Raw genomic sequence first — 17,180 nt, forward strand, 5'->3', positions numbered from 1 at the left:
AGATCCCACATGCTGCAGTGCAACTAAGCCCGTGCGCCACAACTACTGAGCCTGCGCTCTAGAGCCCGCGAGCCACAACTACCGAGCCCGTGTGCCGCAACTACCGAAGCCCGCGCGCCTAGAGCCCGTGCTCCACAACAAGAGAAGCCACCGCAATGAGAAGCCCGTGCACTGCAAGGAAGAGTAGCCTCCGCTCGCCGCTACTAGAGAAAGCCCGTGTGCAGCAACAAAAACCCAACGCAGCCAAAAATAATAAAATAAATAAATTTATTAAAAAAAAAAACAAGAACCAAGAAAACCATGAAAAATCATGAACCAAGAGAAAATATGCCCAACACATATATCCAACACAGGATTTGTATGAGAATATATCAAGAACTCATACGTCTCAAAAATAAGAAGACAAAGAACCAAATAAACGCAGACAAAAGATCTGACAGACATTTCCCCAAGATGCAACACAGACGGCCAAGAAGCTCAGGGAGACGCAACTCCAAACCACACCGAGGTCTCCCTTCGTAGCCGCCAGGAGGGCTACAGCTTCAAAGACTGACAGTACCAAGTGTGGGTGAGGATGAAGAGTCCAGACCCGCATCCATGGAGTGTGGATGGATGCACGGAAATGGAGTGAAAGCCGATCCTCTGCTACGACAGCCTCCTGCTCTGCCATCAGGGCTGGCCTGGGGCTGGTGTCCCTCCAGGGTGAGGGGCTGCTCAGCGCAGAGCAAAGGCTTCTGGGCACCAGGGATGTCTCAGCCATGTCAACCCCGGCGGGAGGGCAGGGAAGCACTGGCTTCCGTCCCCCACAAGAAGTGGGAGAAGAGGGAAGAGTGAAGTGTGGGCCCGGGGAGAACGGGCTGGAGGGCAGAGGCCAGACTACGGAGCAGAAGTCGGTCGAGAGCTCTATCGGTCGTGAGGACCCCTGCGTTTGCACTCCGCCCTGCGCTGGGGGCGAGGAGTTAAACAGGAGACAGACCGTGGGGAGACAGGAGCAGACGTCCAAGGTTCTTTCTTTCTATGCTAGAATTTTGTGAGAAACTATGACGACCACTAAGGGGTAAATCAGTGCAGGCTGCACTCAGATTTCAGGGAAGAAGGTAAGCTGAGAAAAGAGCCTGTACCCCAACACTGGTGGTGGGCACCCACCTGCCCAGGGGGAGCATGAGGTAGGCCTGGCGAGGTCCACCACCAGCTGCCCTCTGACCAGCGCATCTGCCCACAGGTGGCACTTCTGGCTCCTCTAGGCTAGGACTCAGGGTCCTGAACCCTCAGCCGGCCCCTCCCCCTTGCCCCCACTTTGCCTGACCCTCACCCTTCAACAAGGCCTGCAGGATGGCCACATCCACGTCCTGCTGGCCATCCTTGCCTTCCCGGAACACAGTGAGCAGCTGCCGCCTCCGGACGATGTCCTGGATCTGCAAAAGACCGTCCCCACGTGAGGTGCCTCCCGCCTCCCCAAAGGGCACCCTCAGAACCAAGGCCCTGGACACGGAGCCAGAGCCCCAGGCAGGAGTCCTAACTGCTTGTGTAGCCAGGGCCCCCCCGCCCCCCCGCCCCAGACGGTGAAGATGAAAGATGCATGAGGACCAAACACACGGTGTTTGCGAGTGGCCTGTGGGGTGGAAAACACAGCCCAAGTGTAAAGAATCTTCACCTCACTGATCGGTCACTGATCGACACTCAGCATCACTTAACTGAAGACTTCTCCCCGGGTCCTCCTGCCTGGGGGCGGACCTACCCACCTACCTGTCCGTCCATCCATCCATCCTCTCGTCCATCCAATCATCTACCTACCTAGCTAGCTATCCATCAGTCTGTGCGCGTATGCATGTATGTATGTAGGTATGTGTGTGTATGTATCTATGTACCTACCTGTTCACCCTACCCACTTGTCTACCTACTTACCTATCCTACCTACCTACCTACCCTTCTATATATCTACCTACCCACCCTATGTATCTATTTAGCTAGTTGCCCCACCTACCTATGTATCTATCTACCTACTTACCTATACACCTAGCTACCTACCCACCCTTCCAATCTATCTAGTTATCTATTATCTATCTATTTTATCTATCTACCTATCATCTATTGCCTATCACCTGTCTATCTAGCTGTCCCCTATCTTATCTATCATCTCTCAGCTGCCGTGTCTGCCACCAGTATCTGCCCCGCCTTGAACCCTTCACCCTGAGACCGGGGCGGGGGGAGCCATCCACTAGTTCCCCACACCCCCAAAGCTTCAGGCTCCTCCCCCAGCTCCGGGCCGCCCCGCCTGCCTTCCCACCTCCTCTCGCAGCCTGGCTGTGCAGCTCCCACTTCTGTACAGACTGCTCCCACTTAGAGGGCGCCCTGCACACCCCACCTCCACCTCTAAGACCCCAACCTCCCTAATCCCTCGGGGTCCAGCTTTCATGTCAACTCCAAAATACCCCTGGTGTCTCTCCCCAACCCCAATCCCATCTTCCAGCTAAAATCGCTCTGGGATTTAACCCTTGCTTTCATTCACAGGATGAAGTAGCTACTGTCAGTGTGTATGTGCCGACCAACCACTTAGCACTCTCCCAGGTGACCTTGCTCCATCCTCTGAGTTTAAGTACCAATTACCCCTATTTTTCAGATAAGAAAATGGGATTGCTGAGAGAGGGCCAGCAACTCCTCCGACCCCAGCTATGTGGTGCTGGCCGCGGGCTGGCAACGAGACCCCCAGGGCAGGCGTCCACATCCGCCAAGGGCCACATCCAAGCACCTGCCATGGGGCAGACTAGCCCTGAGGTTTGTGGAGTGAATCAGTGATCACGGCTCTGGGGGTCCTCTCCCCACTGGACGAGAACAACCACTGAGGGCAACCCCCTGGCTTGAGACTGGTGTGTATGAAACACCACTCTCAGGCCTCTACCTGGCAAGGGATTGAAAACACAGGCCCCTTTAAACCTTGGCAGGTTAGATCCACTTCTGAGAGTTGCCTGAATAATTTACAGACTGAGGAAAGGCCACAGAGCCGGCCAGCCAATCCCCGCCATCTCCATTGGCAGCCGAGCTGACGCCAACAGCAAAAACAATCTCACAGAACATTGGCTTCTAAGGAGGTCCTCTGAGGCCACAATAAGACAGACAAGAACAGGGTCACTGTGCCGCCCACAAAAACCGCCCGGCTCCCCTCGGAGCAGGCCCGCTGCCCTCCTCCTCCCCAGCCCCCATCCAGGGTCCCAGCCCTCCCCGAGGTCTTTGGCTGGTGGGCACAGACCGTCCACGTGGCCCGAAATTGGATACGGTGGGAGCTAAGCTGCTCCACAGACGTGCCCTGAAAAGCACATGTCAGGCACTTAAAACTGAATTTCCATGAGTTTTTACAGCCTGGCTTTAGCATCCACGGAGCTGGATGAAAGTCACAGACCCTCACTGCTTTGTCAGCCCCAACTTGTTGGGGAAACCGAGGGTCAGAGAGGCACTGACTGCCCCCATCCCACAAAGAATCCTGTCAGGAAATAGAGGTCAGGCGACCTCGGGGCGGGGGAGCCCCTGCCCCCGGGGCTCAGAGTGCGGCCGGACAGCAGGGTCGGCAGGACCACAGGGGCCGCAGGTGCGGGGGTTCTCCGCTGGCCAAGGGCTTCGTGGGTGATCAGGGCTCAGCCAGCGCTCTCCTTCACACCTACCCACCTTGGAGCCTGGGGCCATGGCCATGGGTTAGGGTCCCTCTGCAGAGCTCACCAGGGCCCCCGAAATCTGGAATGGGGAGACGGCCAATTCTGAGGCCCATTCCAAATGCCCCAGATCACCCAACTGAGCCAAACAGCCTCAGAGTATGTGAGAGAGAAATTCCTTCTTTTCAGGACCTGGAGAGACTTCCGTATGTGCATTCCTGCGCTATTCCCCCACTCCCCACCCCGGTCCACCGAGGACCCTGTCTATAAGGGATGCTAGCAAAGTCTACACCCATCTGTAACCAGTGTTATCTCCCACTGTAGCTGTGAAAGAGCAAATACCAATTCACTTTAAAGCAAAAATACTGAAATGTAGGGCAATTATGGTCCTGGGCTGTAACAGCCATGGTCTCCCTGGGTCAGGAGAAGGGCCCAAACCAGAGCTCTTGGGGGTGGGAGCACCCACAAGGCTCAAGGCTCAGGAGTTGAGGGGATGGGCAGAAAGTGAGACCCCAGAGCCCCCAGCCCACCCCACAACCAGAGCAGCCCACTTTCATCCACTTCATATGATGATGTTCCAGAAAATCTTTGGAATCCGGTGGGCTAGTTAGAAAATGTCACACTTAAAACAAACAAAAGAAAGAAAGAAAAAGACAATGAAGAGACCAAGCTAATGGTTCGGATTCTGGCACAGAAAAAGGCCACTAGTAGATCAACATGACATCCAAACAGCCTGAGTTTGGTCAACGGGGATGAACCAGAGTTCACTTCTAGGTTCTGATAAATGCACCAGGCTTATGTAGGGTGTTGACAGCAGTAGAGTTGGGTGAAGGGTGGACAGAAACCCTCCACTACCTGTGCTGCTTTTCCACAAATCTAAAATTATTACAAAACAAAGACAGAGAGAGGACAGGCAGGCACATGAAGTAAAGCTGAGGCCGCCCTTCCAATGGTCTCTCTCTGGACTTGTCACCGCAGGGTCACGTCCCCAACTCCCTGTGCTTCCACTCAGTACCTCCTGCCCACAGGGCAGAAAGGATGCCCGTTTGGGGCGTAACTAGCTCCCTCCCAGGTCTCAAGTCTCCAAACCCCCTGGAGATTGAGGGGGGGTCCCCCAGAACACTGGTCCCAGGATGGGCCCGGGCCACTGACGTCTCTATCTAAGGGTGCACGTGAAGCAGCCCCCAGATCACCACACGGTTCCCGGAACCACGCATGGGCCCCCATCTGGCACGTCTGCCCGCCTTGCTGACCCCAGAAGGTCTCCATTAATCTCCCCAGTGGCGTTGAGGTCACCAGGTCTGGAGGCTGGTCTGGACCCTGCCACCCACTGCCATCACCTGGCAGCGCCCCTCTGCCGGAATCTGGGCTCCCCACCCCTCTGCCGCCCCCAGGGCCTCAGCACCAGCCTCCTGCCCGCCCAGTGCAGCAAGGTCCTCTCCCCGGGACGGCCGTGCCTCATGCCCTGCGGTACCGGCCCAGGCCCGGAGTTCTGCAGGCTAGAGGCTGAGCACGTCCTCCCTGAGGACAGCTTGCTGCCTCAGCCGAGGGCTTCCCACCTGCCCTGGGCCCACTGCCTTCCGGGCTCACAGCCCCCACCTTCTGCAGATCACTCCCGTGCCCGCCCCAGGCCCGCTGGGGTCTCCGTGTCTGGTTTTGGCGTGTCCTGGTCCCGCTTACCAGGCTGACAGCGTCTAACTTACTGGCTGCAGGTCCACGCCTGGTGACTGACGTGCCCGTGTGCCTCACCTTTTTGGTCCACTCCACAATCCTGCTTTCGGTGAAGGTCTCGAACATCTCCTGGAAGAACAGGTCCAGCTTCTGCTGAATCAGGGAGATGGTGATCTCGGAGATGGGCAGGCTGGCCACCTGGGCAATGACGTCAGCCACTCGTCCCGAACCCTCCACGATCACGCATGGGGTGCCGTTGGTGATGGCATTGTAGATGGTCTGCAACACAGGGGCTGACCGTGAGCCCGGGACCTGACACCTCACTCGCACGGGCACCTTCTAATACAGAGATGCTCAAACAGTGTTAACGTCTGGCTACTGCGAAGTTTACAGAAGGCATTTGCTTGGTAGCATCCCACTGCTCAGAGAGGAAAATGGCTAATCCTGATATACGTGGGAAACACACTCGATACACCACCTCCTTCAGGCCTATCGCTCAACACCACTGTCACAAAAGGTTTGGATGCTTCCACCCTTTGATGTGTGGACGCGAGCACCGTCTCCAGAAGGAGGGGGCACTGCCAGAGTTCCGCCCCCTCGTTAACCAGGACATCGAGGGAGACCCCCGGAGCCCCAGGGTGAGCAACCTGAGGAAGGGGTTCTACCCCAGCAGGAAGGACACCCTGCTCTGGGCCCGAGGAAGCCGTCTGGGCGATGCTGCAGGAGAGCCGTGGTGGGAGTGGGGACCAGACGCATCCCGTCCTCCCAGGGACCCCAGGATCCTGTGTTGACCTCCTGTGGTTACTAAACATAAACAGAGACTTTCGATGATCCCATAAACAGAACGTCATGCTCTTGCCCCAAATCTGCAGGCTGTAATGTCGTCGTGTGTTACTACAGCAGAGGTCAAGTTGGGCCGCGTTCCACAAGGGAGGCCCACCCCACGCCAGAGAGTGGGATCTGAACAAAGGTCCACCGCAGCACGTCAAAGCCACTGAGGATCCTGCTTTACATTTAGCTGCTGGTCCCACGGGGCTGAGGGGGAGCCGAGGGCTGCACTTGGAGAAGCCTGCCCGGGAGTCGGGGTGCAGAGCTGCAGAAACCCCCCTGGGCTGCTCGGGGGTCCTGGAGGGGGGGCATGGGCTCTACCCTTGCCCCAGTCCCCTCTGGAGCCCCTCTTTCTTCTGTGCAGGTCAAGCCCCAGGGCCAAAGTCAGAGCACCCCTCCTGCACAGGGCCACTCAAGGGGCTCCGACCCCCCCACCCAGCAGACAGGATCCCTGTCTCCTCTTGCTGATGACACCCCTGGGGAGCTGGTGACAGCACTTGGGGCAGTCGTCCCACCCGCAGCAGGACTGGACCCCCAAGAGCACACCCCCGCCCCCCCCCCGGCCAGGACTCACGTGCAGTGTGCCGGGTCCCCCCTCCAGCACCACGCAGACGATGGGAATTTTGATGGCCACACCTAGGACGAAGCACAGAGCCCAGTTTAGGATCGTGGGCCCCCACCCCCGCCAGCTGCAGCCTAACCGAGAGCACTCCTGTCCCTTTCTGGGGTGGAGGGAAAGCGAGGGCTGTAGACCATCCTCAGCACCCAGGGCTCCCCCAGCTGGTCTGCTCTGCCCGGCTGGCCACTGCAACCAGCCTGTTTTTCCCTGAAGCCCTCTCGTGGCGCCTCGAATCTGGGCAGGGCTGGGGACACGTCAAGCCAGCGGGCACCATGCATGGCGCGGGAGTACAGCATCGCAACTCCATCCTCTGGCCAGCCAGCCCCACCCTCAGCCTTTCATCCAGCCTGGCAACCAGGAGGGCTTGTGAAGATTCTAGAAACATCTTTCCTTGGGAAGCAAACATTCTTTCCAAGAGCCCACATGGTCTCGCCATCCCCACACACTCACACGCCCCCAACACTCCCCACCCAGCTTCTCTTGGTCAAAACAAGTTCTCCAGGTGTGGTCCCCAGGCCAGCAGCATCCGTGTCCCCTGGGGACTTAGAGATGCAAGTCCTCACTACCTGGACCTGTGAATCAGAGACCCTGGGGGTGAACCCACACTCTGGGGACCCCTGATGTGCAATGAAACTTGAAAACCTCGGCTCAAAGGTGTCCAACCAACCTGCAAATCGTGTGCAAAATCCTGTGTATCTGATCTCCCAACACCCCAGAATCCATCCCATCCCACCCACAAGGGAAGAGATGTCAAGGTCCAAGCTTTGACTGCTGCACGCTCTGACTTCTGAACTGAGGCGTTTGTGATGTAAAGTGACCGCAGGATGCCATGACCTCAGTGCCTGCCGGAACCTTCCCTCTGCTGGTTAAAAGGGACGCAAGAAGATGAACCCCTGAACAAGTGTACAGACATCCAGGTGTGTTCTGACCACGCCCCCCAGCACCCCTCCTGTCGAATGTCCTGGTCATGGCCAGCGGAGCCCCAGACACCTGGACCAGCCTGCTCGCCTCTCCCCCCGAGCACCCTGGAAAGCGTGCCTCGCTCACCTCCCCTTTCCTTGGTCTGCTCCGATATGAACTTCTCTAGCTTCGTCCTCAGGGGAATCTCGACGCCGTAGCGGCCATGGGTCCCGTCGTCCACAAGGATGAAGTGGGAGTGGTTGCTGTCCAGACAGGTCAAGTGCCCTTGGCCGTCCTCATCCATGATGTACTCAGCTGGAAAGCCGCCCTGGGGATGGAGAAGAGGTGGGCACGGACAGGCGGAAAGCTGTACATCTTTCCCACCAAGAGCAGGAGCTCCATCCGGCTGGATAAGTGACCCCCCCGCCAAGATATCAGGCTCTAATGCCTGGAACCTGTGAATGTTCCCTCATTGGGAGAAAGGGTCTTTGCGGATGTGATGAAGCTGAGGATCTTAGCATGGGAAGATGAACCTGGATCATCCAGGTGGGTCCTAACTGCCATGACAGGTGTCCTTCGAAGAGGGTGCAGAGGAAGAGGAGGGGGCCATGTGACCAAGAGGCGGAGACTGGAGTGATGCGGCCACAAACCAGGGAAAGCAGCAGCCCCCAGCAGCTGGAAGAGGCAGGGAATAGCTTCTCCCCCCCAGTCTCTGGAGGGAGCCTGGCCCTGCTCACATCCCGATTTTGGCCGGGTGGTACTGGTCTTGGAGTGCTGGTGTCCAGAAATGTCAGAGAGTACACTTCTGTGGCTTTAAGCCACCAGCTCTGTGGTCATTTGTCCCCGCAGCCCCAGGACCCAGATCCAGGAGGGGTGGCTGCCGGACCCGCGCCCACGGCCCCTGGCATCCACAGAGGAAGGCGGGTGGTGTCGCAGGAAGTCTTCTGAGCTCGAAACGGGGAGAAAAGTGCAGAGTGATCTTGGAAGTCAGCCAGCCTCCCGTGGCCTCAGATTTCCACTCCGTGTAACAAGCATTCAAGACAGAACCGGTCCCGTCCACTAAGCACATCTGTGACGCTGACACAAAAGGACAAGGGCCGAGGGGCAGACTGGCCTGATGACAAGCGTCTGTGACGGACACAAGGAATCACCTTCCAGAGGATGCTCTCCCCAGGAAGCGAAGGCATGCCGCCACCGGCCGGGAAGGGCAAGGGCTCGTTCATAAATCAGCCCTCGCGGGCCTGTTATAATAACGTCTCCTCAGCAAGTGAAGGAGACTTTTGTTTGGGGCCAGTGTTTCCCCCAAACTTTCCTGACTCCGTGAATTAGGTGGACATGTGCTCATTATGTCACATCTACTGTCCTCCAAAATCTTACTAAATGAACCGAATGACCTTTTCCACTCACATCCCCATGTTTAAGCAATCGCTTCTCAGGGCTGCACCCAGGTGAACGGACGCAGGAAGGCTCGGTCTTCAGTAGGGGAACCAGAGTGTTGTCGACCCTTGGGCTAGAAGGCCAGGCCCTGGAGTCTGACAACCCAGATGCTCACTGGCTGTGTGCTCCCGGCCAAGCTACCGCCTTCTGCAAAGTCCATTTCTCATCAGGGAGGCGTCGGGAGGAGCCCCCAACCAGTGGCGGCTCCAGAGACTCTTGTGTGGACCCATCCCGTGATCTCAAGGGAGGAAACCAGAGTCCAACCGAGGTAGCTACTCATCTGGGGTCACCAGGGTCCACGGCGTGGGGGCTTGAGCCTGGGTCTCCTGTGTCCCTGTCCAGCCACTCCCCTCCACACTGCGTTTACCCTGCTGCCCAGGTGGTGGCCTGTCCGCTGAGCACCCGCTAAGGTCCTACACCCACCTCGGCCTCCCTGCTGCGCCCCACCCCCGCCCGCCCCGGGAGCAGCCACCAGCTCACCGTGGGGTGGATCAGGCTCTCCCGCTTATGCAAGGTGCCCCACGTGGCGATTCCGATGGTGACCACTTCCCCTTCGTTGTAGCTGCTGCTCAGGCTGAAGTCCCGCACCGCCTCTCCCACCTGCTTCATCACGCCCGTGTGGGACCCCCCGGTGATAATCCAGGCCCCTGGGAAGGAGAGGGCCCTGCCACGCACACGCCCGACGCCTACGCCCTGTGCGTCTCCGGTGCTCACTGCCCCACGGCTGCAGACCCGCTACCCCAAACCAGGGCCTCCTCAGGGAAGCCCCGCCACGATCGCGTCCTCCTGCAGCAGCTGGGAGCTGCGGTTCCCCACGTTGCTCAGGCGGGGCGGGGACGGGACAGGACCCCGTCGCTGCCTGCAGGCCCTGCCCTCTCTCCCCACCTCCCTGATGCCTCTCTCTGTCCCGCTCTTGGGAGCACGGCATCTCAGAACTGCCTCTGAATGTGTCTGTTTCAAAGCATCACTAGTGGAGAGCCAAGCAGAGCTGCATCTGCTGCCCTGCGCAAGCCAAGCACAGCAGCACACAGGGCGGGTGAGTCTGACCGGACACACCCACCCTGGCCCGGGCCTCGCCTCGGTGACCCCCGAGGCCCCGACTTGGCCTCCCAGGGACCCTCCCTCCCGCCCATCACTCCCGGGCCTGAGCCCCTCCTGTGGTCTGGGCCCTGGTCCCTCTAGCCCCGGTGCTACCTGTGGTCTGGGCCACCTTGACCAGGCCTCTTCGGAAGACGCTCTTCAGCCTGGGCTTCATGTTGAAGTCCTTGGCCCCGCCCGTCACGGAGATGAGAAGGTTGGGGACGTCCAGGCCCCAGTGCTGGGTCATGAGGTGGTAAATCAGGCTGGACGGTGTGTCCTGGGACAGGCGGACGTACTGCGTGGAGGTCAGAAGACCCCAGAGGGTCAGTGAGCGGCCACGCTCGCCCCAGAAGCCAGCCCTCCTGCACCAGCAGTTTCTGAGAGTCCCAGCTGGGCGGCTGGATGCTCACACCCCGGTCCAGACCCAGCGAGTAAAAGTGGCCGCACCCAGTGGTTGAGAGTCCGCCTGCCGATGCAGGGGATACGGGTTCGTGCCCCGGTCTGGGAGGATCCCATATGCCGCGGAGCGGCTGGGCCCGTGAGCCATGGCCGCTGGGCCTGCGCGTCCGGAGCCTGTGCTCCGCAACGGGAGAGGCCACAACAGTGAGAGGCCCGCGTACCGCAAAAAGAAAAAAAAAAAAAAAAAAAGTGGCCGCACCCGAGCAGGACACTGATTGAGGGAAGGGGGAGGCAGGGGCAGGGAAGGGAGGCTGCCCAGAGGAGACCAGCCCCTGGCCCCTGTTTTGGGAGCACCCCCAGCCTGAGCCCCGTGGCCGATTCCAGTCTCCCTGGAAGGCCACGCCCGCCATCGCCCCCCGCAGGGTCTGACCGGCTGCTGCCACCTGCCCTGCCCCCACGCTGCAGAAGACCGCCTCCTCCCTCCCCACTCCCACCAACGCTCCGCAGAGGACGCCCCTCTCAGATTAAGCCAGCTGCGCCTGGAGGGGCCTGGCATCGCACCGACACTGGCTCACGAGGGGCAGGGCTTGGGGCCGGTGCCCACCCCAGCCCGACCCTCCTCGTTCAGCCTCTTTGGCCAAGTGGGCAGCGTCTCAGTGACTCAGAGTCGTCGAGGGGGAAGGTCACACCCGGCTAACAAGAAGCTCAAGGTCCCAGAACCCCAGCACAGAAATAAGTGGCTACACCAGACCCTCCAGGACAGTGCGGCCCAAGAGCTGCCACGGAATCCTCCAGAAGTCTGGTTAAAACTGGGGTGGCTGGGCCTCTGATTCCGCAAGTCTGGGGTGGGGTCCGAACATCTGCTTGGAGATGCTGCTGCTCCAGTGATCCCTCTGAATCTGCAGCAGCTGGGAGCCCAGGGGGCCTGGGCCTCCGGCTGCTGCCCACCCCGGCCCTGTGTTCCTGGGCAGGCCTGGGACCCCGCCCCACCGCTGGCAGGACTCTCGTCTCTGCTCCTGGGTCTCACCCCATCATCGAGGTCCTCCCCACTGCCCTCGCTCCCCGCCCCGCCCACTCCCTCCTGGCAGTGACAAAAGCCATCCAGGCCACCCTGCCCACACCCTACAGAGCACCGGCAGCAGCCCTGCCTGCTCCCTGAGGGCACTGTGTGTCTCTGTTTGCCATGAGAGCCCCACCCACTCCGCCCTCAGCGCTGGGCAGGTGGGCTCCGCCCCGGGTTTCCGCCAGCCTCCCACTCCCACCCCAGGGAGTCCCAGCCACCTCTGTCATCCACAGTGGGCTCTGGTCCACAGTAAGAGCAACAGAGTCATGGAAACCAACCTTTCCCACCTTCTGGCCCAAGCCCGTGAAGACGATGTCACCAAAGGCATCTGTTGGCATCTCCTGGACGTGCTTTTTCGGATCCCACTCCTTGCCCTGGAAGGCGTGGGGCCTGGTGGCCTCCTCCAAGTGCTGTTCACGCGTGTAGCCGCACTCACACACCACCTTCCTGCAAAGCCACTCGGTCACCAGGGGTGACCAGCGCCTGCCCCTGCCCCACTGCGGGTGTCAGAGGAGGCCCAGAGGGGTCAGGACTGGAGGCCCAGCAGGGTGAACGAGGTGCCCCAGCCGAGAGCCGATAGAGACACACAATCGTCAAACTTCTAAAAACTAAAGACAAAGACAAAAATCTTGAAAGTCAGAAATGATACCCTACCTATTAGGGGAAAATAATTCCAACAACTAACTTTGAATCAGAGCCAGAAACAAGTGCCAGAAAGAAGTGACATGACATTTTTTCAAAAACTACCAACCCAGAATTCTACATCGAGCAAAGATATCCTTCACATATGAAAGGGACGTCAAGACATTCTCAGATGAAAGAAAACTAGGGAATTTGTCACCAACAGAACTACCCCAAACAGGTTGGCTAGAGAAGCATCTCTAAACAGAAACGAAATGTTAAAAGAAGGAATTTTGGAATATTAAAAAGGAAGAGTGAACATGGAAAGAATAAAAGTATGGGTGAATATAGCACATTTCCCTCCTCTTGAATTTTCTGAAGTATGTGTGATGGTTGAAGAAAAATCGCACCATGATCTAACATAATTCTCAGTGCATGTGGACGAAATTTTGTAAATAATTATATTATAAACGGGGAAGGGCAAAGTGTTGTAAAAGGTGGGACTGTTTCTACACTTCATTCAACTTGGTGAATGTCAACACCAGAAGACTCTGATGAGCTTTGGATACATCAATAGGTAAGTAGATGTCAGTAACACGCGATGAGTTGTGGATATATAACGTAATACCTGGAACAACCACTAAAAAAAAAAAAGCTATGCAAAGAGATACGGTCAGAAACAGCATAGATAAATCAAAATGGAACTCTAAGAATTATTCAAGTAACGCACAGAAAGGCAGGAAAAGAAAAACGGAGAGAAATGTAAACAAGAAAATACAGTGGCAGACTTAAGTCCTAATATATCAATAGTCACATTAAATGTAACATTCTAAATACACTGATCAAAAAAACAGAGACTGGGGCTTCCCTGGTGGCGCACTGGTTGAGAGTCCGCCTGCCGATGCAGGGGACATGGGTTCGTGCCCCGGTCCGGGAAGATCCCACATGCCATGGAGCGGCCGGGCCCATGAGCCATGGCCGCTGAGCCTGCGCGTCCGGAGCCTGTGCTCCGCAACGGGAGAGGCCACGGCAGTGAGAGGCCCACGTACCGCAAAAAACAACAACAACAACAAAAAAAAAAAAAAAAAAAAAACAGAGACTGGCAGAGTAGGTAAAAAAAAATAAGACCCCATATTTGCCGTCCACAAAAACCTCACTCCAAATAGTGTGATGGCAGCCACTTTGCTCCTTGGCAGCAAACAGGAGGCAACTACCAACACACACAACTCGAATGGATGTCAAAGGCATTCCGCTGAGTGAAAAAAGCCAATCTCAACAGATCACACAGTGTATGGCTCCATTTATGTGACATTCTGGAAAGGAAGCAGTTATAGGGATGAGGGCAGATGAGTGGTTGCCAGGGGTTACAGGTGGTGGGGAAGAGGAGGTGACCGTGTAACCACTGGTGGAACCATGGGATCTACCTGTAGTATCTTTGCACCTTCCTCTAAATATATATTTATTTCAAAATAAAAAGGTTTAAAAAGCACACGGTGCAGGCCCCAAGCAGAAACTTCTGGACACAGGGCTAGCACGATACACGTGGTCCCCCAGAGAGAACGCCCTGCTACCGCTTTTCAACTGTCACCTCCTCTCCTGCCTTCTTTGTCTTCGTGGTTTGAAATCGCTTTATTCCTTTACGGCTATTCTTTGGGGTTGCAGGAGAGAGAGAAGACAGCAGCTGTGTTCTTTACAGCTTGTTTAATCGGAAATCTACACATTTCCTTAGAGTCCTGCTTTTGCTAGTAACAAGTGACCTAGAAGACTAGAATAGATGAGACCAAACCAAAAAAGTCCAAAAGCAGGTGAAACCTGAGCCGATGACATGGGGGAAACACAACTGGACTCAGAGAGAGAAAACAAGTTTCCCTGCTGCTTAGAGTGTTTGTCCATAGAGGCTTCTGACTCTCAACTTCTCAATCGTTAAATGGGAAAAATAATACATTGTCTGACCTCGAGCTTGCAAAACTTGTGAGGGCCAAATGAGGTTCTAGATGGGAAATAATTTATAAAATTTGTGCAGGTTAACTAACCATGCAGCGAACCAAGGACGGGTTAAGAGGGCCACAGCCCACCCTGTACCCCAGTCTCCTGGGTTCACTTGGGTGCCCTTTCTCCACCCACAAAGCACGTCCCTGGCTACCCCTGGTCCCACTGCTCAGGCCTGGGGCCCCAGGGCTGGGAGCACAGGGCCAGCCATAAGGAACTCCCAGCATGCCCCGTACACCTTCCTCTACAACCCCTAGGGACTCAAGTCACTTGCAGACTCACAGGGCTCTCTCTGAGCACCTCATGTAGGCTCCTCCACTTATGGAGGAGAGAGCTGCGTCCGAGGCAGGGAAGAGGGTGGTCAGGACGAGGACCCCTTTTATGATGATCTGGAACCAGACGTGCATGGTCACCGACGGTGATGCTGTTGCTGGGGTCCTGGGCTGTGCCCAGGGTGTTATCACAAAAAGTGCCCCGTTTGGGAGTTCATACTCCAGCTTGGCCCAAGGCTACCCAAAACTTTCTCATAGGTTCTAACAGTTAGCCTAGAACAGACCTTTTCCCTCTTCTCTTTCAGCATTCTCCCCGCTGGGATTAGATCTTAAGTCAACGTGGCATTCCCAAACCGGACACAAAGCAGAAAACTGCACTGAGACCGCTGACCCAGAAATTGAATAATCAGAGAATTTCCTCCTGCACTCATGGCCTACGTGGGCATAAGTGGGGCACCCCCGCCAGCCCCTCGGGACAAATGGGGAAGGAGTTACACACACTCAGAGCAACGTCGGAGTGACAGGCCGCTGCACCTGCCACCACCGTAGCTGCTCCTCGCGTGGATCCTGATACTGAGAAAGGTGCTTCTGGAAGTTTCAGAGCCAAATGCATCATTTCTTCAAAGCGGGACAGAGACACCGAATGAGGAGGGAGCCCCGTTTCCGTCTCAAACTGTACCCAAAGCCTCACTGACTCCTGTGGACGATTCTCTACTGGCTCAGAATTCAGAGGAAACGAGGGGGCAGAGGCTTGACGGATGGTGCCCCCGAAGCCCTGCCAAGCAGACCCAGGTTCCGCAGTAACCGTCTTCAAAGTGCTTTGGAACCAGTGATTCCTGTATGGAAAGCTTGGGTGTAACGAGTCGCCTCTGAGGCTATTTTTATAAACCTTTTTTTTTTCGGTACACGGGCCTCTCACTGTTGTGGCCTCTCCTGTTGCGGAGCACAAGCTCCAGACGCGCAGGCTCAGCGGCCATGGCTCATGGGCCCAGTCGCTCCGCGGCATGTGGGATCTTCCCGGACTGGGGCACGAACCCGCGTCCCCTGCATCGGCAGGCGGACTCCCAACCACTGCGCCACCAGGGAAGCCCTAAACCTATTTTTAAAAACGAAAACTGTAGACCTCAGCACAAAGCCCTCTCTGCACACTGTCAGGATAATCGGTGTGAACTCGAACTCTGATTACCACCAAGTACTTTAGAGGTTGCCAGCCTTGAGGCCGTCATCTGGAGCACGGTGGCCCCTTTCTCTGATGCGAGGGTCCGCCCCTACCACCGCCCGGGGAGAAAGGAGGGCTCTTGTCTGAAAGGGAGCCAAGCTGGAGCGTGAACCCCCAAACGGGGCACTTTCTGTGATAACACCCTGGGCACAGCCCAGGACCCCAGCAACAGCATCACCGACGGTGATCGTTCACGTCTGGTCCCAGATCATCATCCTCCTCTATCGTCCCCACAGGGGACACCCTTCCTCCCTGTACTGCTCACTGTCTGAGCTGGATGCTGGCCATCTGTCCAGCAGGGAAGTAATAAAGTAACTCAGACACGGTCAGAGCTCAGAGAGGACCACAAAGCCACACGATTGCAGAGCCATTGGCAACTGGCATAAAAGAGAAGCACGGAGTGCAGTGGGGGAGAGAGGTTACATCCCAGGGCGTGGTCAGGGAGGGCTCCACGGCAGAGGCAGCGTCACCAGGTGACACAGGAGTGGAAGTAAGAAAGAGCGAGGCCCGTGTGTGGCACAGCGCAGACGAGGGTGTGTCCGGAGGGGAAACGCAAACACGAATCAACCCTGTTTGTGGGGGACGTAGAAACACTCCGAGCATCCCAGGCCGGTACAGACACAGGGACTGTCCCCCACTGAGGCCCCCCGGTTGGCCCTGCTCTGATCAGCCATTCCACGTGGGAACAGGGACGGGGCCGTACACCCAGAAAAAGCCACTCACCCAGCATCGGACAGTTTGGAGCTTTCCACAAAGTACATGCATTCTTTCTTCTTGATATTCTCAGGAATCCATGAACTAAGGTTTCCTTGCTGCGGGTAAAAAGGGCACTTTGAGATCCTGAGACAGTCAAATCAACACTCTTCCAAAGACCACACCACACACCTCACTCGGACCCGCCTGCGCACCCTGGCACACGTCAGGGGTCTTTCTTCAGAGATGGGAGGCCGAGCCCTCCCCACCACCCGCTGGAGGCCCTCAGGAGCAATCGGGGAGGGAAGAGTGACCCTGAGGAATCGCTTCCTCCTGGGCCCCAGAGAACGCTCACAGCCCTTTACAGTTTATAGGTCAATGTTGCCTATACACTGGGAAGCACTGTGCTTCCAGGTTGTGCCCTTCCTCAGGAAGAGCATGATGTGGTAAAAAGGGGGCCAATGAGTGTCAGGACACCTGCCTATGTCCCGCGGGACTGCGGGCTGAGACATGAGACACCCTCCTCCCACCCGACCAGGGGCTGTGACATTCAAGTGTCTCCAACACAGGCCTGCCGGAGCTTTCCGTGAAGCCAGCCCAGGACTTGGAGGGTGCCCGGGACCTTCCCTGTTGGGGGAGGACATGTAGTCACTGCACAGTGATGCAGGTGGAGGGCTTTCTGTGAGGGCAGCCCGGGACCCTGGTGCCTACCCAGCACTTCCCCAAGCAGACCAAGGACAGGAAC

General features: G+C 57.0%; 1 protein-coding gene across 5 annotated transcripts in view; it reads right to left on the reverse strand.

The window, feature by feature from the left end:
* Positions 1–17,180, reverse strand: part of TRPM2 (transient receptor potential cation channel subfamily M member 2) — a 50,640-nt gene that overhangs the window by 26,086 nt on the left and 7,374 nt on the right. For 4 of the 5 annotated variants that reach the window (XM_060100384.1, XM_060100388.1, XM_060100383.1 and 1 more), the window contains 8 exons: positions 16,466–16,554; positions 11,920–12,088; positions 10,294–10,474; positions 9,580–9,746; positions 7,810–7,990; positions 6,718–6,779; positions 5,394–5,594; positions 1,313–1,415 (listed from right to left, as the gene is read on the reverse strand). In XM_060100384.1, the coding sequence (XP_059956367.1) occupies positions 1,313–1,415; positions 5,394–5,594; positions 6,718–6,779; positions 7,810–7,990; positions 9,580–9,746; positions 10,294–10,474; positions 11,920–12,088; positions 16,466–16,554 (1,153 nt within the window). The remainder of the gene's footprint in view (positions 1–1,312; positions 1,416–5,393; positions 5,595–6,717; positions 6,780–7,809; positions 7,991–9,579; positions 9,747–10,293; positions 10,475–11,919; positions 12,089–16,465; positions 16,555–17,180) is intronic. The other variant, XM_060100387.1, reaches the window with a different exon arrangement.

Source organism: Mesoplodon densirostris, chromosome 5, assembly GCF_025265405.1.
Source record: "Mesoplodon densirostris isolate mMesDen1 chromosome 5, mMesDen1 primary haplotype, whole genome shotgun sequence".
Taxonomy (NCBI): Eukaryota; Metazoa; Chordata; class Mammalia; order Artiodactyla; family Ziphiidae; genus Mesoplodon; species Mesoplodon densirostris.